This window comes from Delphinapterus leucas, chromosome X, assembly GCF_059928025.1.
Source record: "Delphinapterus leucas isolate spDelLeu-1000000601 "Yukka" chromosome X, BTC_Dleu_Yukka2, whole genome shotgun sequence".
Classification (NCBI taxonomy): Eukaryota; Metazoa; Chordata; class Mammalia; order Artiodactyla; family Monodontidae; genus Delphinapterus; species Delphinapterus leucas.
The window spans coordinates 49621872-49645516 of NC_143150.1; the positions used below are offsets into that span (position 1 = coordinate 49621872).

Sequence of the window (23645 nt, forward strand, 5' to 3'; positions counted from 1 at the left end):
ACTTAAAGGATGCAAAGGCATGGAGAAAAGCAAAGACACGTCATGTACAGATTATTCAAAATCAAGACTGAGAAATTCAACAAATCTTTGAAATTAACTAGAGATCCCCTACAGTATTTAAAACAAGCAACCAACCGGAAACAGATGGCAATCACTGCTATTGCTTCTTAACGAAGAAAATGAATTGGCGGAGGAAAAAGAAAATCGAGTTGAATCAAGTTAAGATGCGCTGGACTGGAGGCAGCCTAGAGACAAAAAGATTAGCTAGGAAACAAAAGCAATAAAATGACTGAAGTGATGAGAGATAAGCCTAGTCCTGTGGGAATGGGAGGTAAGAGTGGCTCTAATGAATCTTCAGTTAAAGGATCAGTAAGAATGCATGATGAGCTGGGATGAGTCTCAGGCAGAGTCAAAGAAGAGAGAAGGGATGAAAAGAATTCCCGGAGATAAGGAAAGGAGGTCTTTAGTTGGGGTATAGAACAAGAAGATGAGTTCTTTTGGGGAATGCTCTTTCAAGGGATGGTTGAACGTTTAAGTCAAGAGTTAATTATCTTTACTAAATGGCTAGAAAAGGTGAAAGAGTAGGGCTAAGTAGACATCCAAGGGACTTGTCCGTATTTGTGTTCTATTTGTTTAGTGTTTTACCAGTTTGCACATACGCTCATATTGAATTGTTATAATAACCCAGTTTTGGAAGTACACATATCCCCCCTTGTATATGCAAGAAATTTAAGGTTAAAAGAAGATAAGTGACTTGTCCAGGGTTGCAAAGGGTTTAAGTGACTAAAACCCAGCATAATGTTTTTTTTCCCCACTATACTGAGAGTGGTATTTTAAGAATAAACCACTGAAGAGTAGAAAGTCCGAGGAGATGATGTAGCAATTAGTCACACACTCAAGGAAAATAAGGAGACACTTTATTTACTTTTCCTGAGAAGCAAGTAATTTTTCAACTCTATTCAACTATATACATTTAAGAAAAATTATAAAATGAAGGCCAAAATATTTACTCTTATTTATCTCAGAGAGCTGAAAGACTTCATTTCATTAAAAGGGGCCATCGCTTTGAATCCTTCATATGGGATAAAATAAATGATGGTCTTATTAGTATTTGAACTACACTTTCATTTTACTAAAATGCTGCTTATTAATGCGGAAATGAAATCCTATGCCCCTTATATTGCATTAAGTAAAATTAAGTCTTTATTTCTTGGCACCTAATTATACATTTCACGACACAAACAATAATGAATGTCAATGAAGACATTTATAATGTCTTCTAATACTGGAAGAAAATATTTTCAACAATAATTTAATTTCCACTCTGACTTCCGATGATAGATATTGCATGAACTCTTTAATTAGTAAACTTTTTGTGGCTACTTTTTATTCCTGTCCAACCTCCTCACTCATCTGCATATCACAACAGGGAAAAACACAGACCAAACAAGAGGAGAAAAAAAAAAAAGAAATCAATGAACTGGGCATGACATGAACTGAGTTGTGATCCCAGATTGGCTGTGTGATATAAACTTCTTTGAGCCTCAGTTTCTCCTTCCATGAAATAAGGGAAATGAATAAGAGAATTTATAAAGTTAATTTTAGCATTAACTTTTGATGGTCTCTAATTCCATGATCGAGACACAAAGGCAAAATTAAATTTGAGTACAATGTGTACAGTCTGGAAGACAATGAGGTATTCTAGCAAATACCTTATAGAAGACAGGTTCCACAATTGGAAGAGAAGGAAAAATAAGATATTTTAAACATTCCATCATGTAGAATTCTCTGTATCATATCTGCTCTCACTCATGCTTTCTTACCATTCCTAGGAGGTTATCTTGCTTGCAAGCTTTCACGTAAAGCCACAACTCAGCATGTTACACCCATCTAACAAGTCTCCCCTTTCCTTGCTGTCATAAAGCAATCCCACCTTCCTATTTCTGGCCAACCCAAAACTCTTGAGGCCATGCACTGTCATTAGCACTGTCTGTTAGCACTGTCATCTAAGCTTATTTAGCCCCTAATCTTTTAATGTCTTTTGTGATTCTTTATTAGAACGAATACTCAAAGTAGCTAAAGTAGCTATTAAATTATAAGCAATTATTTGGAATGTATCACAACATTTCTGATTAACTCTTTAATGTGACAAATTCTTCTACCACCAAAACTTTAAAACAAGGTCATGTTCTCAATTTCAGGTACTTTGATTTTTATAAAATATTGTTTACTAATATTCAAACTAAAATATACAATTTCATTCACAATAGATATTGGTAATTTCATAAAGCCATGATTTCATATATATTGGCATATATTTTAAATGATTCTAAGTATGAAATATATGATTCTAATACTACCCAACATACTAAAATAAAATACTCCTAAACAAATAAAACACAAATATAAAAATGCCAGGCATTTATCTAAAACATTTTCAGATCATTTGCCCTAAGGACCTCAAATAATGATAGCCTTATCTCATGCTTAATGATAGTACAAACATTGAAAGCTAAATTTTACGACATGAAGACATGAATAACTTATAATAATATAAATTCAACAACAGTAAAAACTGTGGGAAACAATTGGTGGATAAAATTTTGTTTCATTAATTCAAGTGGAATACTAAAAATCTACAAAACACTTTAAAAATGTTAAAAGGTTTTGATAACATCTGAGAGTCCCCAGTCTCACATCTGGGAGTCCCCTAGTTGGCTCCATCAACCAATTCTATCTTAATTCAAGTATATTTGTCTACTTTAAAGTCTACATTTACCTTTGCAGCATGCAAATGAACAGAACTACAGAATAAGGAATGTGATATAAAGGATCAAAGAGGTTGAGGCGAGGTTTCTGAATTATCCTCGCAAAAATGGTAGACTATTCCTGGAGATTTCCTTTGTCCGTATTTGATGTCTCTGTTTCTGAGATTCCAGACAGTACATAGTAAGCAAGACGCCCCAGGAGAATTATCACCCTGCTGAGATTCTTTCTATTAACATAGAAAACTAAGCACTGACTAGTCAACTAAACGTTTTGCAGGAGGATGTTTGGAATAAAAAGGAAACCTAACTGAACTGATCCCACTCACTTCAAAAGTCATTTGTTGTATCCTTACCTTGTAACCAGCACTGTGCTAAGGGGATTTTCACGTATGTTTAACTTAATCCTCATAACAGACTCATCACCTCTTTAGAGGATAAAGACAACATGCCCAGAGAGGCTAGGTAACTTTCTCAGGTTCACATGGCTGGCAAGTGGCAGAGTTGGGATTCGGACCCAGCTTTTTGACTCCAAACTGAAAGTTGTTAACACTATACTATTTGCCTTACCTATATGACATATTTTTTTAAAAAATAAACATAAGGTTTTTTAAATGGTGTAAAGTGAACTGTTCAACACTATTGAGTTGTTAATGTAAAACAACAACAACCAAAAAAACCATCTAGTACATGATAAAGGAAAAAAAATCAAATCACACTAATAGAATTGTCTGTATTCACCACTGAAAAATAATTAAGGCCTATATTTTAAACAATAGTTGATATTTGCAATTTAATGAGAATGTATTCTATCAGAATTTGAACTTAACATGAACACTTTACATTCCTGGGAAAGAGATTTTTTTCAACACATGGAATCAAGCTTTGTTTTTGCCTATAATAATCAAATGTCCAAAATCTCTGTCATGAGGGTTTCCACTGAACATAAAAAATAAAAGCAAATGATTGGAAGCTTATTATATTCTGAAACTTTACTACCTGTATTTCAGAAATAAAAATAATTCTTCAGACAGTTCTAACCAGGGACAATTTTGCCCACTTGGGCACATGGGTCAATGTCTGAGGCATTTTTGGTTGTCACAACTGGTGGGCTGCAACTAGTAGGCAGAGGTTAAGGGTACTGCTCAACATCCGACAATTTACAGGACAGCACTCCACAAAAAAGAATTAAGTCCTGCCTTAAGCATATGCTTTCAGCACTTGTCAAATAATTTAAAATTTATTTATTGTGTAATATTTAAGACATACAAAAATATATACATAATATAATGACTCTATGTGCCTACCACTGAGCTTAAGAAATAAAGAGCATTCAGTCTCTCTTGTGTACTCCTTCCTGACTGCCTCTCAAAAATATTTTGTAAAGAGATTAAAATACCCATCATGTTATATCTATATTACACTGTGTTAAAGTATGCCATAGCATGTTAACTACACTCTATTATGTTAAATTATACTGTAACTATCATATGACTTTATTAGACTTGAAGACTAGGTACCGTTCCTCTTTACATAGGAGATCTAGAATTATAATAGAGCATTGAAAAAAACAATATGGTAAGTAAATATTTATTCCTTGTATACAGAAAAGGATGTTTTGATTACCTACTGAATGCACAAAAGAGGAAGTGGTTTTTATAGATATAATTACAAAGGTGTTATACTTCATTAAATATATGACTGGCCAACAATCTTTGGATTCAAAGAAAATTAATATAGTAAAAAAAGAGTAGGAAGATAGTAGGAAAAAACAGTGTAATTGTTCTCCATCTCTGTTAGTTTAATTGAGGGCATTGGCAACTGGGCACTCTGCACTGCAATTCTCTTGGGCTGAGAGACTTCGGCTTTTTGTCCAGAGGTAGCCTTATAGCTACAAGTTAGAGTAGGGGAGGTTGGGTCTAACCTTGCTTCTCATTTCCTAATTCAGGGTTCTGGAAGTCTAAGGAAAATAAGGGCACTTTCCAAGTTCTACAATTGCAAGGGAATTCCTAGTCAACCCCAAACATCATCTCACATCAATAGACTCAGTGTATCTGTAGTATGAAAGGGCCAGAATTTTAATGAAGTTCTACCATGGCTTAAAGTCTACAAGGCCACATAAAATATGATCTCTGAGGCCACATTTTGCTCAACTATTAATAAGACCTATGCTTTGTTCAAAGTATAAATAGGTTAATTTTTTTTTTTGCCTTTTTAAAATATGGTTTACAGTCTGACTAGTACAAGAAAAGTTAATGAATTGTTTAAAGCTACCTCTTCTTTCTTTGTGAAACAGTCTGGTATCAATTGTGGAAAACAGCACAACCAGTAATGGTGACAATTGAAATACCGGTATTAATCAACAATAGACATAGAGGGGATGAAAATAAATAGTCATCATATTTGCTTGGAATAGGTGTGATTTTACCAACATACTGAAAGTAGCAAACAAGGGCCAAAGAAAGCTTCAGTGAAGGAAGGGTAAAGAAAAAAATAAAAATTACTCAACTAACCAGTTAGAAGCAAAAGATGAAAAAGAACAGCAGCTCACAGATACAAGTATTTTAAGATTACAGTAGCATGACATAAAGTAACTATTTATTCCTCCATGATGAGAAATGGGAAAGAAATGTTTTGTGATTGTTGACGTCATTGCTAATGTTTCATTTTCCCTAAAGAACTATGAAAATGAACATGATGAATACAAGTTGCTATTTCAGACAAAAATGTTTTCAAATTCTACAATACTAATGCCATTACAGCCTTAATTGATATACTTGTAGTCTTCTAAAGTCATCAACCCTTGTAAAGTGCATGTACACATGCAGAATCACAAGCCTGCATAAAATACAGATGGTCGATAACCACGTAAATAGATCAATGATTACAAAGATGGATTGAGGAGACAAAAACGAGCTCTACTATTACACATGCATGAATTTCCTGACTATACGAATAATTATACTCTAGAACTGGTTAATTGAGAAAGTTGAACAATCTTTTTCCCCCGCAGAATCGATAGATACCCATCTATCTTTGATGACTTAGGAGGAGCATTGCCTGGAATCAGGGGAATGGATTGTATGACCTTTGCTCCACTCTCATCATTTTGTCAGGACCCAACAATAAGTTCTATAAATCATAAAATCTGTTTTGAGACATAAAATAACATTTGAAAACATAATCATGTGGTTACCTGTAGACCCCTACACACTGGGTTCAGAGTTGGATACTTGACTGGGTTTCAGAAAAGTAACAGAGCCAGCATAAATGGAAACTATCTGGGGAAGAAAATGCCAGCTGGAATATTTCCGTGCATGTGAATGCAGCTCTTTTGTCCCTTTCCTGTTTGTCCATTTCTGTTCCCCTCTAACCTTAAAAGAACCTAATTATAGGAATGAGATCACTAAACTATTGAAACTAACTCCTGACTTACACTCTCCTGAATGCACACCATGCCTTGTCTAACCTGTTGAATTCCTTTCCTAAAGAGGAGTAAGAATGTAGAATTAAGCAGGCAGCCCCCTTAGCAATCTTGCAGGCAGATCACGCAGGCAAAATAACATCTGAAGAGAGTCAGCCAGTCTGCATGCAATGGAGAATGATGCAGAACCCAACCTCCTGCCTCGATGATTCACTGAGATTCTCCCCCACTGCCATTTCTCCCTTCAAAAACTGTCATGGCTTAGCAGAATCTTCAGAGTTGGTCTCTGGATACAAGTCCACCTTCTCCCCAGATTGCCAGCTTTTCTGATCAAAGCACCCTTCCTTTTACCAACACTTGCCTCTCGAATTATTGGCTTATGAGCGGCGAGCAGCTAAACCTGAGCTCAGTAACACATGTATCACAGAAAGACATCTGTGGAGGTATTTCTGTAGTTCCCAGGTAAGAAGGAGATACCCTAGAGCTACATTTCACCAAGGGAGAATTATTTAGAATGATTAGGACCCTTTACACAAAAAAGAATTTATTTAAATGAAAGAAAAGAAGAAAGGAAAGGGGGGGGAAGAAGGAAAGAAAGAAGAAGGGAAGTGAGACAGAGTAGGAAAAAGGGAGGGAGGGAGGGAGGAAAGGAAGGAAAATTCAGAGAAAACAAAGCAGATGCAAGGGGAGCAGAAAATATTATACTGGACAGTTGCATGCCCAACAGGAATGCATCTGTCCCTTAAAAATAAGGGCAACAGAGACCAACAGACAATAAATAGAACATTTGCTTAAGGAATACAGGTGTCTAGTAAATAGTGTGGATTGTTTGAAGAAAGAACTGCAAGAAAATAACTACTTTAAGTACGACACTACAATTCAGGATATCAAGAGAGGTATCTTTTCCCCTGATATCATTCTCTTATTCATCACTCCTCAAAACTCTCTCCTGTGCTAGCTTTTGTGATGCACCAAAGAACCTGGCACTCCCTCTGATATGCTGGCTCCCTTTGTTCTGATTTCTCTAACAACATCCATCCCCTCAACCTGTGTGGTCTCCAGAAATGTGGACCTTAATGTTCCAATGGTCACTTTTTTCACTATCAACCTCAAGAATTTCTCTGGTCTTTAAACTAGAACAATCACTTCTTTGCAAATGATTCCCCAAATCCTTAATTTCAGTCATCATCTCTATTCTGACTTCCAACACATATTCTCATGCAATGCATCCATAAAAATTTTCTCCTCTACCCTGGAAGTATTTTCTCCCACATGATTTGCCTCTTATTAGTAGTACAACCATTCTCTCTATCACCAAGACTTTTCGATGAATCTTTTCTTTGTAACTTCTTATTCATCCACCTTTCCTCTTTCTTTCTCTACCCACAATGTATTTCAGGGCTTCATTGTACCTTATACTTGTTTTTCTGTTTTTGTTTTTGTTTTTTTTCAGCCATGCCACATGGCTTTGCAGGATCTTAGTTCCCTGACCAGGGATTGCACCCAGGCCCTCAGCAGTGAAAGCATGGAGTCCTAACCACTGGACTGCCAGGAATTTCCCCTATACCTTATACTTGAAATTACAATTATCTCCCTCTCTCTAATCTCTTTTCACAAAGCCATTTGGCATACTGCAGCTACAGAAATCTTCCTAAACACACATGTAAACATGTCCAAATCCAATAGTTTGGCATTCAGATTATCTACCAGGGGTCAAAAAGCCTGATGCTTATAGGGACTAGGAATAAATCAGAGAGGGTAAAATGTAGTGGGGGGTGGTAGGGCCTGTGGCAAATGGGACAGTATGTAACACTCAAATTCTACCATTTAAGCACTACAAAAGCCAAAGAAAACATATCGTGGGTCACTAATTTGTGATCTCTATGCCTCAAGAGTATGACCCCAACAAATCTTTTACATGCTCTTTCTCATTGCCACCCTACATGACTTCTGAGGCATAGCAGAATATAAATATTTTCCTTTAGATGCTCAAGCCTTTGCCCACTATTCCCTTTTCCTAGCCCTCTCTAACTGAGCCCTAATATTGTTGCAAAGTACACAATTTAAGTTACACTTCTCCCAAAAAACCACTGTAACCACAGGCCACCCAAACCTACAGTTCCCCTTCTGTGAGCCTCTGTACTAGTTTCTTTCTTTTTTTATTAGATTTTATTTTTTAGAGCAGTTTTAGTTTTACAGCAAGACTGAGCAGCAAAATACAGAGAATTCCCATGTATTTCCTGCCCTTATACACGTATAGCCTCACCAACTATCAAGACCCTCCCCACTAAAATGCTACATTTGTAACAACTGATGAATGTACACTGACACATCAATATTGCCTAAAGTCCGCAGTTTACATTAGGGTTCACTCTTCCTTTTGTACATTCTATGGGATTTTAACAAATGTATGACATGTATCCACAATTATATTACCACACAGAATAGTTAGTTTCACTGCCCTAAAAGTCCTCTGTGCTCTGCATATTCATCCCTCCCTCCCCACTAATGCCTGGTAACCACTGATCGTTTTACTGTCTTGCAATATTTTTAAGGGAAACTTCTAAGTCATGTAACTGGGAAACATTTTCTTTTTAAAATGTTTTTCCAGTTTTATTAAGATATATAACATTGTGAAAGTTTAAGATGTAAAATGTGATTATTTGATATATGCATATACTGCAAAATGATTATCAGAATAAGGTTCCTTTAAACACCCATCACATATACAATGGAATATTACTCAGCCATAAAAAGAAATGAAATTGGGTTATTTGTAATGAGGTGGATGGACTTACAGTCTGTCATACAGAGTGAAGTAAGTCAGAAAGAGTAAAACAAATACAGTATGCTAACACATATATATGCAATCTAAAAAAAAAATGGTTATGAAGAACCTAGGGGCAGGATGGGAATAAAGACACAGACCTACTAGAGAGTGGACTTGAGGACACAGGGAGGGGGACGGGTAAGCTGGGACAAAGTGAGAGAGTGGCATGGACATACATACACTATCAAAGTAAAATAGATAGCTAGTGGGAAGCAGCTGCATAGCACAGGGAAATCAGCTTGGTGCTCTGTGACCACCTAGAGGGGTGGGATAGGGAGGGTGGGAGGGAGGGAGACACAATAGGGAAGAGATATGGGGATATATATATATGTGTATAGCTGATTTACTTTGTTATAAAGCAGAAACTAACACACCATTGTAAAGCAATTATACTCCAATACAGATGTTAAAAAAAAAACACCCATCACAACACATAGTCATAATTTTTCTTTATTCTGGCAAGGACTTTTAAGACTTACTCTCTTAGCAACTTTCAAATATACAGTACAGTACTACTAACTATAGTCACCATGGTGTACATTACATCCCCAGAACTTATTCATTTTATAGCTGGGATTTTGTACCCTTAAGCCAGTTTCATCCATTCTCCCCTTCCCTCCACCCTTGGCAAACAAACAACAACCTACTCTGTTCCTATGAGTCTGGTTTGTCTTAATTCCACGTATAGGTGTTACCCCACAGTATTTGTTTTTGCCTGACATATTTCATTTAGCATAATGTCCTCAAAGTCCATCCATGTTGTCACATATCGCAGGATTTCCTTCTTTTTAAAACCTGAATAATATTCCTGTGTGTGTGTGTGTATGTATACATACATACATACATCACAACTTTATCCACACATCCGTCAATGGACACCTAGGTTGTCTGTATGCTTTAGCTATTGTTAAAAAAAAAAATGCTGCAATGAACATGGACATTTGGATCTCTCTTTGATATGGTGATTTTATTTCCTTCAAATATATACACAGAAGTGAGATTTCTGGATCATATAGTAGTTCTATTTTAATTTTTTAAGGAATCTCTGTACCTTTTTCCATAGTGGCTGTACCAACTTACATTCCCTCCAACAGTGCACAAGAGTTCCCTTTTTTTCATATCCTCACCAGCATTATCTGTCTTTTTGATAACAGTCATTCTAACAGGTGTGAGGTGATATCTCATTGTAGTTTTGATTTGCATTCCCCTGATGATTAGTGATACTGAGCACCTTTTCATGTACAGGTTGGCCATTGGAATATCTTCCTTGGAAAATGTCTACTCAAGTCCTTTGCCCAATTTTTATTGTAGTGTCCTTATCTGGCTTTAGTATCAGGGTAATGCTGGCCTCAAGGAATGAGCTTGTGAGTGTTCCTTCCTCTTCAATTTTTTGGAAGTGTTTCAAAAGGATCAATGTTAATTCTTTTTTAAAGGTTTGGTAGAATTCACCAGTGAAACGGCCTGATCCCAGACTTCTCTTTGAGAGGTTTTTAAATACTGTTTCAATCTCTTTAGTCATTACTGATGTGTTCATATTTTCTATTTCTTCATGATTCATTCTTGGTAAGTTGTATGACACTAGGCATTTATTCATTTCTTCAATTAGTTGGTATCTAACTGTTTATAATAGTCTCTTATGATCTGTTGTATTTCTTTGATATGGGTTGCAATGTCTCCTCTTTCATTATGATTGTATTTATCTGAGTCTTCTCTCTTTTTTTCTTGGTCTAGCTAATGGCTTGTCAAATTTACCTTTTCAAATAATTACCTCTTAGTTTCATTATCTTTTCTATTGTCTTTTACTTTCATTTATTTCTGCTCTAGTCTTTATTATTTCCTCCCTTCTACTAACTTTGGGATTAGTTTTTGCTTATTTTTCTATTTCCTTGAGGAGAAAAGTTAGGTTGTTTGAGATCTTTCTTTCTTCTTGATGTGTTTATCCCTACAAACTTGCCAGTTAGAATTGCTTATTTTTTCCCCATCCAATAATTTCTGGTATGTTGTGTTTCCATTTTGATTTGTCTCAAGGTATTTCTTTATTTCTTCTTTTTTCCTTCTTTGATCCATTAGTTGTTCAGGAGTGTTATGTTTAATTTTCAAATTTCTATGCATTTTCCACCTTTCCTCCTGTTATTGATTTCTAGTTCTATGTCACTGTGGTCAGAAAAGATATGTGATACAATTTCAACCTTCTTAACTTTGCGATCTATTAACTATCGTATGATCTATCTTGGAGAATGTTTCATGTGTACTTGAAAAGAATGTAGTCTGCCGCTGTCGGATGAAATGTTCTGTATATGTCTGTTAGGTTCATTAAGTCATAGTGTTGTTCAAATCTACTGTTTACTTATTGATTCTCTGTATGGAGCTAATTGTTTAAAGTGGGGTACTAAAGTCCCCATCTATTACTTTATTGTTGTTTATTTCTCCTTTTAGCCCTTGTTTTAGTTCTATTAGTATTTACTTTATATATTTAGATGTTCCGATGTTGGATGCATAAATATTTACAATTGTTACATCTTCTTGATGAACTGACCATTCTGTCATTACATAATGACTGTCTTTGTCTGTTTTGACCATTTTTTTGCTTAATGTCTATTTTGTCTGTTATAAGTATCACAACCCTTGCTTTCTTTTGGTTACTATTTGCTTGAAGTATCTTTTTCCATCCCTTCAATCTCAAGCTATGTGTGTACTTAAAGCTAAAGTGAGTCTCTTATAGGCAGCATATCTTTTAATCTTGTTTTTATACATTCAGGCTATTCTATGTCTTCTGACTGGAGATTTTAATACTTTTATCTTTAAAGTAATTGTTGATAGGTAGGAACTTGCTTTTGCCTTTTATTAATTGTTTTCTGAATGTTCTGTTCCTTGCTTCTTCTAATGCTCTCATCCTTTGAGATTTGAGTACTTTTTGTGGCAGTATGCTTTGACTCCTTTATCATAAACTTTTGTGTATCTACTATAGGCTTTTCCTTTGTGGTTACCATGAGGCTTACATAAAATATATTTATAACATCCTAATTTAAACTGATAACAACTTAATTTCAAAAGCATACTAAACTTTATAATTTTACTTCTTGCCCCCCCCTCACAGTTTACATTATTTTAAGTTACAATTTACACATTTTATAATGTGTACCTAATAACAGATTATTGAAGTTATGATTATTTTTAATACATTTGTTTTTCTTAACTTTTAAACTAGAGTTGTAAGTGAATAATGCAACACCATTATAATATTAGAGAATCTGACTTTGGCTACATATTTACCATCACCAGTGAGTTTTACACATTCACATGTTTTTACAGTTTAAATTAGCATCTTTTCATGTTAGCATGAAAAACACCATTTAGTATTTCTAGTGATGATGAACTCCTTCAGCTTTGTTTGTTTGAGAAAATATTTATCTTTTCTTCATTTCTAAAGGACAGCTTTTCTGGGTAGAGTGGTCTTGGTTGACAGGTGTTTTGTTTGTTTGTTTGTTTGTTTTCTTTCAATATTTTGAATATATCATTCCACATTTTCCTGACCTGTAATATTTCTTTTGAGAAATTCACTGATAGTCCTGTAGGCTTTCTTCACTCTTTTTCATTCTTTTTCCTTTTTCCTCCTATGACTGGATAATTTCAAATGGCCTACCTTCCAGGTCACTTGTCTCTCTTCTGCTTGATCAAGTGTGATATTGAATCTCTCTATTGAATTTTTCAGTTCAGTCATTGTATTACTCAGCTCTAGGATTTCTGTTTGTGTGTTTTTTTGATGGTCACTTTTCCTTTGTTCAACTTCTCATTTTGTTTATGCATTGCTTTCCCAATTTTGTTTAGTTGTCTTTCTGTGTACTCCTATAGTCCACTGAACTTCTTTAAGAGGATTATTCTTAATTATTTTTCAGAAAGTTCATAGATCTCCATTTCTTTAGGGTCAGTTATTGGAGTCCTATTAGTTTCCTTTGGTGGTGTCATTTTTACCTGATTCTTTGTGATTCTTGACTCCTTGCATTAGTACCTGCACATTTGAGTAAGTGGTCTTCTTTCCCAGAATTTATGTTTGCTATCACAGGGTAAGACCTTCACTCATCAGCCCAACCTGGGGTACTAGATGAGTCAGCTGGTAGCATTTTTTGGCAATTGGGGCTTGCTATTGGAGTCCCTAGTTGGATGACGCTATTGCCCAGTATCTGAGGTCAGAGGGGGTACCACTGGTTGAGCTCCATCATTGGGTGGAACTGCTGGCTGAGCTCCACATTCAAGCAGGGCTACTGCGTGGATGCTCAGATTGAGTGGGGCTACTGACTGTGCTCTGTGGCCAGGTGGGGTCACTAACTGGGTTCCGTAATCACTTCTGGTCAGGTGAGGTGACAGGCTGTGTTCCCTGGTAGGGTGGTGCTACTGGTTGGCAAGTGGGCAGGGCTATGAATGGGCTTTGCAATTGCTCCTGGTCAGCTGAGGTCTCAGGCTGTGCTCCTTGAGTGAATGGCACTGCTGGCTGGACTATGTTCAGTTGGAGCTGCAGGCTGTGCTCTGTCATCAAGTAGGGCTTCAGACTGTGCCCGAATGTTGCACAGGGCTGCAGGCTGGGCCTCACGACCTGGTAGGCTACTGGCTATGCTCTGACTGGGCTCTCTGGTGGTGAGGGACTTCCAATTGTATCCTGCAGTTGGGTGGGGCTAGGGACTGTGCTCTGTGGTCAGGTATGGTCACTGTCTAGGGTCCCTTATCAGGTGAAGCAACAGGCTATGCTCCACAATTGGGCAGGGTAACTGGCTGGGTTCTCTGCTTGGGTGAGGCTGCAGGCCTGGACAAGGCTAGATGTTCAGCAATCGGGCAGGGTCATAGATTGTACTCTGCTGTTGGGTGGGGTTATAGTCTGGACTCCGTGGTTCAGTGTTACTGTAGATTGGGCTCTGAGACTATCCAGGGTCACTCTTCAAGCTCCCTGGTTATGTGGAGCCAAAGAGTATGCTTAACAGTTGGGCAAGGCTGCTTGCTTGGCTCTCTGACCAAGCAGGGCTATAGCATGGGTTCCACAGTGGCCTGGGTTCTCAGGCTAGGCTACTGGGACAGGTAAGACTAGAGGCTATGCTCAGCAGTTACACAGGGCTGCAAATCTGCTTTCCAGCCCAGGCAGGACAGCACAACAAGCTGCATGGCTAGCACAGCCCATTGACCAGGCACCTAAATCAGGCAGAACTGTCCACCGAACTCTCTAGCCAGATGGGGCCACCAGTTTGGCTCTGAAGATGGGCAGAGCCACTGGCTGGGATCTCTGCTTGGGCACTGCTACAAGCAGAAATGCAGTCTGCCAAGATCTAAGTGCTGTTGCTGTAAGCCCCACCTCAACTTCTCCACCTCTATCTGATCTCCAGTGGTTGAGCCCCACAGATTCCCCCAGTTATCTCTATGCAGTGTGGCCCAAATGGTCCTTCTGGGAAGCGTCCCACAATGCTGGGGGAGCTAGATGTCCACCTAGGGCTCTCTTTTTCCAGTGGAGAAACTATAGGCCCAGGGGGCCCTCTCGGTGCAGTGCTGTGCCAGTCTGGAGAGGGGCAATGTGGTCAGAATGTAGCTGATTCTCTCACCCTTCTAATGTTGTACTTCTTAGTCTGCCATCTCGATTGGCAAACTTTTCTGGACTAGTTTCTATCCTCTTTGTTTTTGTCATGAACTCTTTAACACCAGCTTACGGATCCCTTCTCAGAATAAAGTAAAATACATAAAATTACAAAAGAAACCAATTATATTGAAATAGTTATCAAGATATTTAAGAAAATAAATTGTGATATAATAATAGATGTGCTTCTTGATTAAAGCATTAAAAAATAAGATCTAGTGGCAGCTTTAATAACTAGTGTAATTTTGAAGTAGTAATGACTATAAACAATATTTCAAGATATCTGCCACAAATTTAATGTGATAGGAAAACATTTATTATTTCTATTAGTGACAAAGTTAGAGGTACTGTTAATACTACTTTGATCTGTTGCCTATACTGTTAATCAGATGAAATACTAAATATTAGTTAGCAGGTAAAGAAAATAAAGAAGCCGTATTTTTCACATCTAAGTTCAGGAGCCCCTGAATTCTCTCCATGGGTCTCCCAGGGGCCTTTGGACCCCTGGTTAAAAACCCCTGCTTTTTACATATCTTTGTAATTATTCTGCAGCAATTTTATACTGCCTTCTATGTTAATCATCTTTTTTCTGCTTAGTCTTTGTGAACATGACCATAATCTCCCTACCAACATGAAGTTCCTCAGCATTTAAGAATCATTTGCATGCACTGATGTTCTAAAATAGAATATACTGTTATTTTTCCTTCAACACTTGAATCACTTTTTTAAAACTGCTAATTTCTTTTTCTTTTGGTCAATGTTCTATATGTAAATGTGCCTACAAATATTTCATTTTTACCACTGATGTCCTAAAAACACTGGTCTTAGAGTTTTCTCTCAGTAGATCAAATTAAATTACACTAAAGCAGATTTTCAAAGCTGAAATAATAACTCCAAGAATCACCTAAATTTAGTACATATTATTTGTAACTAACTCATAATTGCATATATTAGAAGCTCCTCAACAATCTCAGGATATGGTATACTTTTTAAGTGTTTCTATGTGTTCTTGTAAGTATTTTAGGACTTTTCAACTTCTTCCATATAGTGAATTTGACTTCTAGCTTCAATTTAGATATTTTGAAATAAAGGAGACATTAATATTTTTATTAATAACCTTAAATTTGGGGCTCTCTTTTGCTGATTAAATTAACATTTGGGGGTTTGTTTTTGTTTTGTTTTGTTTTGTTAGTAAAGGATTTATCCTGACAAATAACTAAAATCTATTAGTTGTCTGGCAGGAAAGAGCTTATTGACCCATACTGGTGTTAGTTCAAGTCTCTGGGAAGCAATGTGTCCTTAATTGTTTTTTGTTGTTTTTGTTGTTATGGGGAGACAACCATGCCACATGAGCAACAAACTATGATTATGCATGGATGGAGTTTAGCACTGTAATCAAATAGAACTTACAACAAAGTTAATCTGATGATACATATTTAATGCTATGCATTATCAATGTGCTACACGGTAATTAGTCATAAACGGTAAACAGCTCCTTTGAATGGCAAATTGATGTTACTTTTGCATCGCTGAAGCAAACCCTTTCTAGGATGGGAGGGAGAAAGGCAGTGGTGATCTAGTCTTTTCTCTGGCCTGAGGGAAGCAGTCTCCTTTGGGTACTTGAAAATCAAATGACTGTTTCTACCCAGGACCTTCCTCCTTACTAGAAGATACTCAGACATTGGATTTGTCTGCATAAACGCAATATTAACTTTCATAACTCAGATGAGTTATTCACAATTTGTGCCTTGTACCCAAGCAGCACAATTCCAATCATGCATACTATTAAATTACATGTTAAATTGTTTCCTCCTACAAGCAGAAGTAAGAAAATGAGTTTTGATTGAGCAGGGTAAGGAATGAGAAGAAATTTTAGAGTATCTGGCATCGAGGAGGAAGGCAAGACAGCTTGGAAAAAAGTCTTCAGTGGCCTGTTTTAAACAAAAGGAAAGCACAAAATTGTTGGGGCAAAGGATGCAAGTGATAAAACACACAGAGATGTGAAAAAGAGAAAGATACAGGCTTAGAAAAGGGAATGGATGTCTAGAAAAGAGGAAGAGATGAGACAGAAAAAGGTTAACCCACCCCCAGCAAACAGGAAATGCATGGAAGCAATGGGTATAACACTCGCAGAAGGAACCTGGCAGGATCTACACTTTGTGGTTCTCCTTCACTCACCTTCCGAGATTTAGCATAATAATGTGATTTCACAAGCAGTCCTTTTGACTGCATAGTGGATAAGATTAAACCAACTGAATTCAGTAATTTAGACATAATTTACTGCCTTCTCCAAATTGAAAGCAATTCCTTCCTCCCAACTGGACCAGGCAATTTAAAGAGAGAAACAAATATGTATCGTTTATGCTACAAAATTAAGTGAAACAGAAAAAAAAAAAAAATCCCACGTAATACATTTCTATACATACATTTTTAAAGCTTGTTGCATATTAGAGGGCCATTCATAAGTGAGACTCCTTCTGTTTCTTACATTCCCTAAAGAGCTGAAAACATGACTTAAAAAATAATAAATGTTTTTAATGTTACTGGTAAATAAATATCACAGTAGCATTCTGCATATTTACATTCTTTTTTATTTACTAAGGCATGTGAAGGAAAAGCTACAGTTCTAATGGGCAAAATAAATGCCTAATTCTTCAAAATATGGTTCTCTTTTACTAAAATCTGCTTATACAGAAAAGACTAGAAAGCTTCAACTACTGAATAGGAGTCAGATGTTTGTTTGCCTTTTTGTACTTTAAAATGAAACTGTCCAACTGGATAAAAAGAGGCAGAACTAAGTCACATTTAGGCTTGTTAACTTGCTCATTCTGACTACTGTGCAAAGAATCACGGGACTAAGGCACGCAGGACAAATGTGATCAGCTCTCCATTTCAACTCAGAGAACTCTGGACCTGGCTAGCTGGACAAAGAAAACACATTTTTCAAAAAACTTTTCCACAAGGGAATTTCTTAGCACAGTGTAACTTTTGTTGAGGTTAATAAAGTTGTGTCATGATAATAAAGAGCCTACATAAACTCATTAACTCTTAGTCCTACAGGGTAAACTGTAATGCAAGCCTACACTACACAATGGAGAAACTTCTATATAGACACAGCCTGCTCAAATGGCAGACAATGGTGCTCTGAGATTTAGAGACAGTCTAAGGGAGGTATAACAAAATTGCTACAGCATAAACTACTCAATCTTCTTAAAATCAAAGCAAGCCACGTGGCTCAAAAACAAACAACAAAAAACCTGCAATGACTATGCCCATCCATGAAATATCTTGCAGTTCTTCCTTCCAAAAATTAAACCAGACAGGGTCAAACATATGAAGAATTCTAAGACTTAGATCTAATAGAGTGCTTTATTCTACCAAGCAGTTTATTTGGTGTAATCCTCACAGTGACCTAGTAATGTCAGATGAGAAGATAGGGCTTTAGCAAACTGACACAGTTTGCCCATAGGAGGCAGAATAATAGAATAAAAAGAGCAATGGCTTTAGAGTCTTGATAGGCTTTGTTCTGAGTCTCAGCTCTACTACTCTGCCACTTACCAGCTAGGTGACAGTGGGCAATCTCTCTAAGCCTCAGTTTCCTGATGTGTAAATGAGGATAATAGTACTTATCTCATAGGACTGTTGCAGGATTCAATGAGATAAAATATATAAAGAGCACAATCCCCAGCACGTTAAGTGCTTAACAAGGGATAACTTTACCATTCACCCATTGATCCTGAGGAAGCTATTTTAACCTCTTGGCCTGTACACTTTTACGTCCATACAATGGTAATAACAATATCTACTTAAAAGTGTCATTGTGATGATGAAATAGATGCAATTTTATGTACAGAGGATGATGCGTCTACATGTGCACAGAATTAAATTTAAAAGCACACATATCTAATAAATGGCAGACACATACCTAGAACCTAGATCATCTGAGTCCTCTTACTGTCCACACAGCTAGATATTCCTAATTCTATTATCCAAACATAGAAGAACATTTTCACACAACTCCACTGAAAGGACAGCAATCTAGAAATATCTGTGAAAATGAAATTTAAAAGCAAAATATGCAAGTTACCTGAATTAAGGCCTCACTCAACATGTCTTCATTAACCTCCAGAATGATGTTTTTTATATCTTCATATGGCATACGATATGATCCTAGGAAGATAGCTAAAATAAAAATTGATTTTATTAAAAGGAGAGCATCACAATTTTAAAGTCCTAATAAATACCCGATTCCCATTTCATAGACTCAAAATATGAAATTCCTGTCACTAATATTACTCTACAGAATTATGAGCAAACAAAAGTAGCTTCCATTTGATGGACTATACTACTCATCTAGGCAAAATGGCCTATTAGCTCAGGGTCTAATGTTTACAGCTCATGCGTATTTATATATAAGATAAAACTACTAACAGCACTGATGACTACATGCTTATGCATTTTAGATGAAGCTAATACAAAATAACCCATGAAAAGTTAGAAATTTTATCTCAAGTAGGCCTTTTAATTCAACGTAGAATTTACCATGGAGATTGTCAGATGCATCCAATACAGCACTTCTCAAGAATGACAGTAAAGTAACCCGATACTAAGAAAACCATATCAATCTACTTTGCAGTTCTCCCACATAAGAAAAAATTAAAGTGTCTGAATCCTCAATGTTCTCTGCATCCCTGATGACATTCATAAGGTGTGCTATTAGTTGCTTTTATGTTGAATCAACGATTTCCCTTGTCAACTTTTTCTTAAATGCATATATATTATGCCATATGGGAATAATTCAACAAATTATACCTAGAAAAGCTTACACTGACTCAGAAAGCATTATTCAACAATACATTCCACTTTAACCTCCACTGAACATACTTTTTAAAGAACATACATGTGTTCTTACCACCAGAACATAAATATATTCCTAAGAATTTTTTTTTTTTTCATGGAGAGGTCTATATGCCTTCCCTGGTACCTAAAGAAAAAGCATCCTCCCCTGTCCAGGCAAATGATTACCTAGACATAAACACCAAATGAGACCTCCATAGTCCAAATAAATAATGTTGACAGATATCAACTAGCAATTAAGATCATACTATGTTTCTTTTTTTTTTTAAAGTACTGAACATCCACTTTATAAAAAAAAAAGGACTGTCGGGTAAGCAATGTACACAGGCAAAACAGCTATTAGGAGACTGCTTTTCTGACAGCAACATTCCTACTGACACAAAAATGAGAATGACGAGTTGTTTACTTTAATCTGATTCTCTATAGCACACTCCTTCACAAAATAAACTCCCAAGGTATTTCTCTGCATATTTAGAAATGCTTGATGTGCTGAAATTTCTCATACATAGTGTTTTAGTATCCTCAGAATATAAACACAGCATACTGTGGTCACACACACACACACACACACACACACACACAAATGCTGAATTTAATACAGAGTGGAGACTATGTCAAGAAAAACTTAGGACCTGTGTAAATGAAGATGGGTTTAACTGTCCAGCTACTTTAGGAAAAGCGTATTTAATGGTTGACTGCTTTGTTAAAGGCTTTAAGGTTCACTAACCAGTTTTAAAGTACAGTGGTTAACAACTAGCTCACATCACAATTCCTTCAAATATAAAGCAAATAGTAGTAAAAGGATTTGCCCAATGTGACTAGTGAATACTCTAAAACTATCACTCCCAGGCCTAGGCAGAAGGAAAAAAAAATATAACACTCTTTTCAACTCTGCCTTTCCTCTCACTGTGGCCTCTAACAATGCTGAATGATCATTACTTTCCAAAGCTTTATTATTCATAAATTTCACCTGGCCTAGCCAAGGCTAAATTATGGTAGTCTCTATTATGGCTGAATGACAAAAAGGCAGCCTAAATCATGTTTACACAGAATTTTGTTCCTAGTAGGTGCTAAATATACCTGTTCAAAGAAGTTATAACTTTGTTTTAAATACATCCAACAACCCCTCACCACCACCATCACCACCACTCCCTACTGAGAAAATAATCACATACAAAGATTCTGGGCTGTTTTGGGATCCAAAATTCTCAACTCTTTCACTTTCTTCTTTGTAGGCAGGGTCTTCTTTTCTTCAAAAGCTTCTGCATTCTTTTGAACTGAAAGAAAAATGTTGATTCATAAATAATAACAGTGCTAATCCAAATACACAGAATCACATTAGTAAGGCATATTAGCTACATTAATAAAGCTCATGCCCAAATCAATAAATGGGTTTATTTCATCAGTTCAAGGAAGAGGATAAACATAAAAATATAGACCTGTTTAGAGGTTTCCCTACAAATTAAATATCAGCACTTAAGCAGAAAAGATAAGCCAAATAGAACCAAAAATCAATTGCTGCTTCTTACCTAATGTGCAGCATTAATTACTCCTTAACCAGGTTCCTACAGCAGTAATGGAATTAAATATATAGAAAAATCTCCCTAATTTGGACTACTTGAGGAAAAAGGCAGATGTGCATTTATCCTAAAATATGCTAAAATTTAGGCAGGTCTTTAATTCAGTGAAATTGCTTTAAAAATATCTAAGGTAACTTTAACTGCTAAACAGGTTGCCATATAAAAACTCCTGCTGGGACTGCTTTGAAGAATAGACATGAAACATTTGCAAGTTACACAACAGTTAGCACCTATTTGCATACCCATAATTAATAAACCTCAAAGACATGGTCTTTTCAGTAAGTTCCCTTTGTCTCCCTCACCATTTTTTAGTGCTCTTTGCTTTCTTTGAACGAAAGATTTATTTATGCTATATTCAGAAGGTAACCCTTGAGTTCCAAACAGTTAAAATGTCCTGAAACCGTGAGGAGTGACAGTGCCAAGGAGGGGCTTTAGACCCCCATCACTTCCACCAGCCCTCCCTCCAAACAAGCCATCCCCCAAACCAAATTGAAAAACAACATCCTGTCTGCTAAGAAAATGAAGATTTATGTCAAATCCCTAAACCCCTCCTACACAGAAATTCTACAGCTACCACTATATTCCTGTGTTGGCAGTTTACCTCTTCTAATATAAAAACAGGGTTGTAGGTAATGGGAAAAAATATGAGAAAAGTAAAGCCAACCTTTTTCAGTCAAGTAGAATGACATGCTCTTGGGCCCAAACTCTTGCGGCTAAATTTCATCGCTAAATCACATGGCCATCATCATGCTGTTTCTTTATTACTTTTAAAAAATATAATGTCATTTTGAGGCAATCAGTATTTATCTGATCTTTGTTAAGGAGATCACAAATGAGTTACTGATCTTCTTGAGAGGAAAAGTAACCCACGACCACAGTAGATTTTTTTGCTAAGCTATGTGTTTACAGGTGTGAGCATCTGGAAAACTTTCTAGAAGGCATCAAGATATTCTGGGTCCATTAAGACACCCCCCCTTTGTTTTACTGGTGCAAAAGATATGAAAATTAAATGAACTTACTACAAAAATCACAGAAAAAAAATAATTACCTGAATAACTAAATTCCTAACAGTTAGTGCTAAGCTCTACAAGTATGACCAATCTAAAGTGATGGAGAGTCCAATCAGGCTAGGTAATTACACTTAACAATCATGATCTTATGGGAGTGCCAAGTAGTTTGCCATGTTTACACAAGATAAGAGAGTTATTGGTCAACTGGAAGAAAAATGACTTTTAAGATATTCTTTTAAAACCACCACAAGTGTTCCCCCAAAGGATCTAAGACTACAGTGTCTCTCCAATAAAATAATCAGCATTTTAATTTATCCTAATTTTCAAGCCACTCCCAGCTTAACACAACTCTGTATAAAGAAATAACAGTCAAAGAGTCAGTCCTTTTGTCAATAAAAAAATTATCTGAATTTTATTGAAATTACTTCTAGTATCATTCAGAAATGTGTCCTAGTCAAACAGATTAGTCAAGAAAACTGTCCTAATCTTTCAATATGCCTTAAATCCCACTATGGGAGACAAATTAACAAAGTACATATACAATGAAAATGCTATAGTATGAAAGACATATTAAGATTATCCTGCAAACTAACAGACTCCTGACTAACCCAGGCATATATAATGCTCATTTTGTATGACTTCATAGTTTTGCTTTTTTTAAAAGTATATTTCAACCTCTACCCTTTTCACATGAACAGACTGTTTAAAATTAAGATTAGATCTCTTAAATATCTTGAGTTCACAGTTTTGTTTTTTGAATCCTAGTATATTTTCCTTGTATTATACAATTTGGTTTTATCTCAGGCTCAAGGAATGGTAAGAATTCCATGAGTGGGCCCTGCTGTTCTGAGAATCATTAGAGTAAAGCTAGTTTAAAATAACTCCTTAACTAAACAGGCTTTCAGAAACAATAATGTTTTCACCAGGATCAGTAGATACTGACCAGTGGCTATTATCACCTTTGGCTTTCTTGTCTTTAAAAGCATTCCTTAGCAATCACAACCACAGGCTTAGATAAATATAGAATTTGAAGAGAGGCAATGATGTATGAAACTTAACTATATAGTATTGAAGCTTTCCTATATTAAAAAGTTCCTGCTTTCATAATGACTAGAAAATGCCACTTTTCCTAAGATGCTTTCATTTCATATTTGTTTCTAATACTTACAAAACTTAAACATTCCATAACTTAATTTAAAAAAATGGATAATCCCATAACTCAGTTAAAGCTCAAATAGATATCTCTCCAAGGAAGACATACGGAATGGCCAACAGGCTTATGAAAAGATGTTCAACACTGCTAATCACAAAGGAAATGCAAATCAAAACCACAATGAGATCTCACCTCACACCTGTTAAGATGGCTATTATTTAAAAAAAAAAAAGATAAGTGCTGGTGAGAATACTGAGAAATTGGAACCCTTGTACATTATTGGTAGGAATGTAAAATGGTATAGCCACTAGGGCCACTAGGAAAAACAGTATGGAGATTCCTCAAATAATTAAAATAGAACTACTATACAATCCAGCAATCCCACTTCTGGGTATATATCTAAAAGAATTGA

General features: G+C 36.2%; 1 protein-coding gene across 3 annotated transcripts in view; it reads right to left on the bottom strand.

Annotated features, from left to right (window-relative positions):
* DIAPH2 (diaphanous related formin 2) overlaps window positions 1-23645 on the bottom strand; it is an 887827-nt gene that overhangs the window by 476784 nt on the left and 387398 nt on the right. For all 3 annotated transcript variants that reach the window (XM_022580795.3, XM_089904292.1, XM_089904291.1), the window contains 2 exons: window positions 20666-20767; window positions 18721-18815 (listed from right to left, as the gene is read on the bottom strand). In XM_022580795.3, coding sequence (XP_022436503.1) covers window positions 18721-18815; window positions 20666-20767 — 197 coding nt within the window. The remainder of the gene's footprint in view (window positions 1-18720; window positions 18816-20665; window positions 20768-23645) is intronic.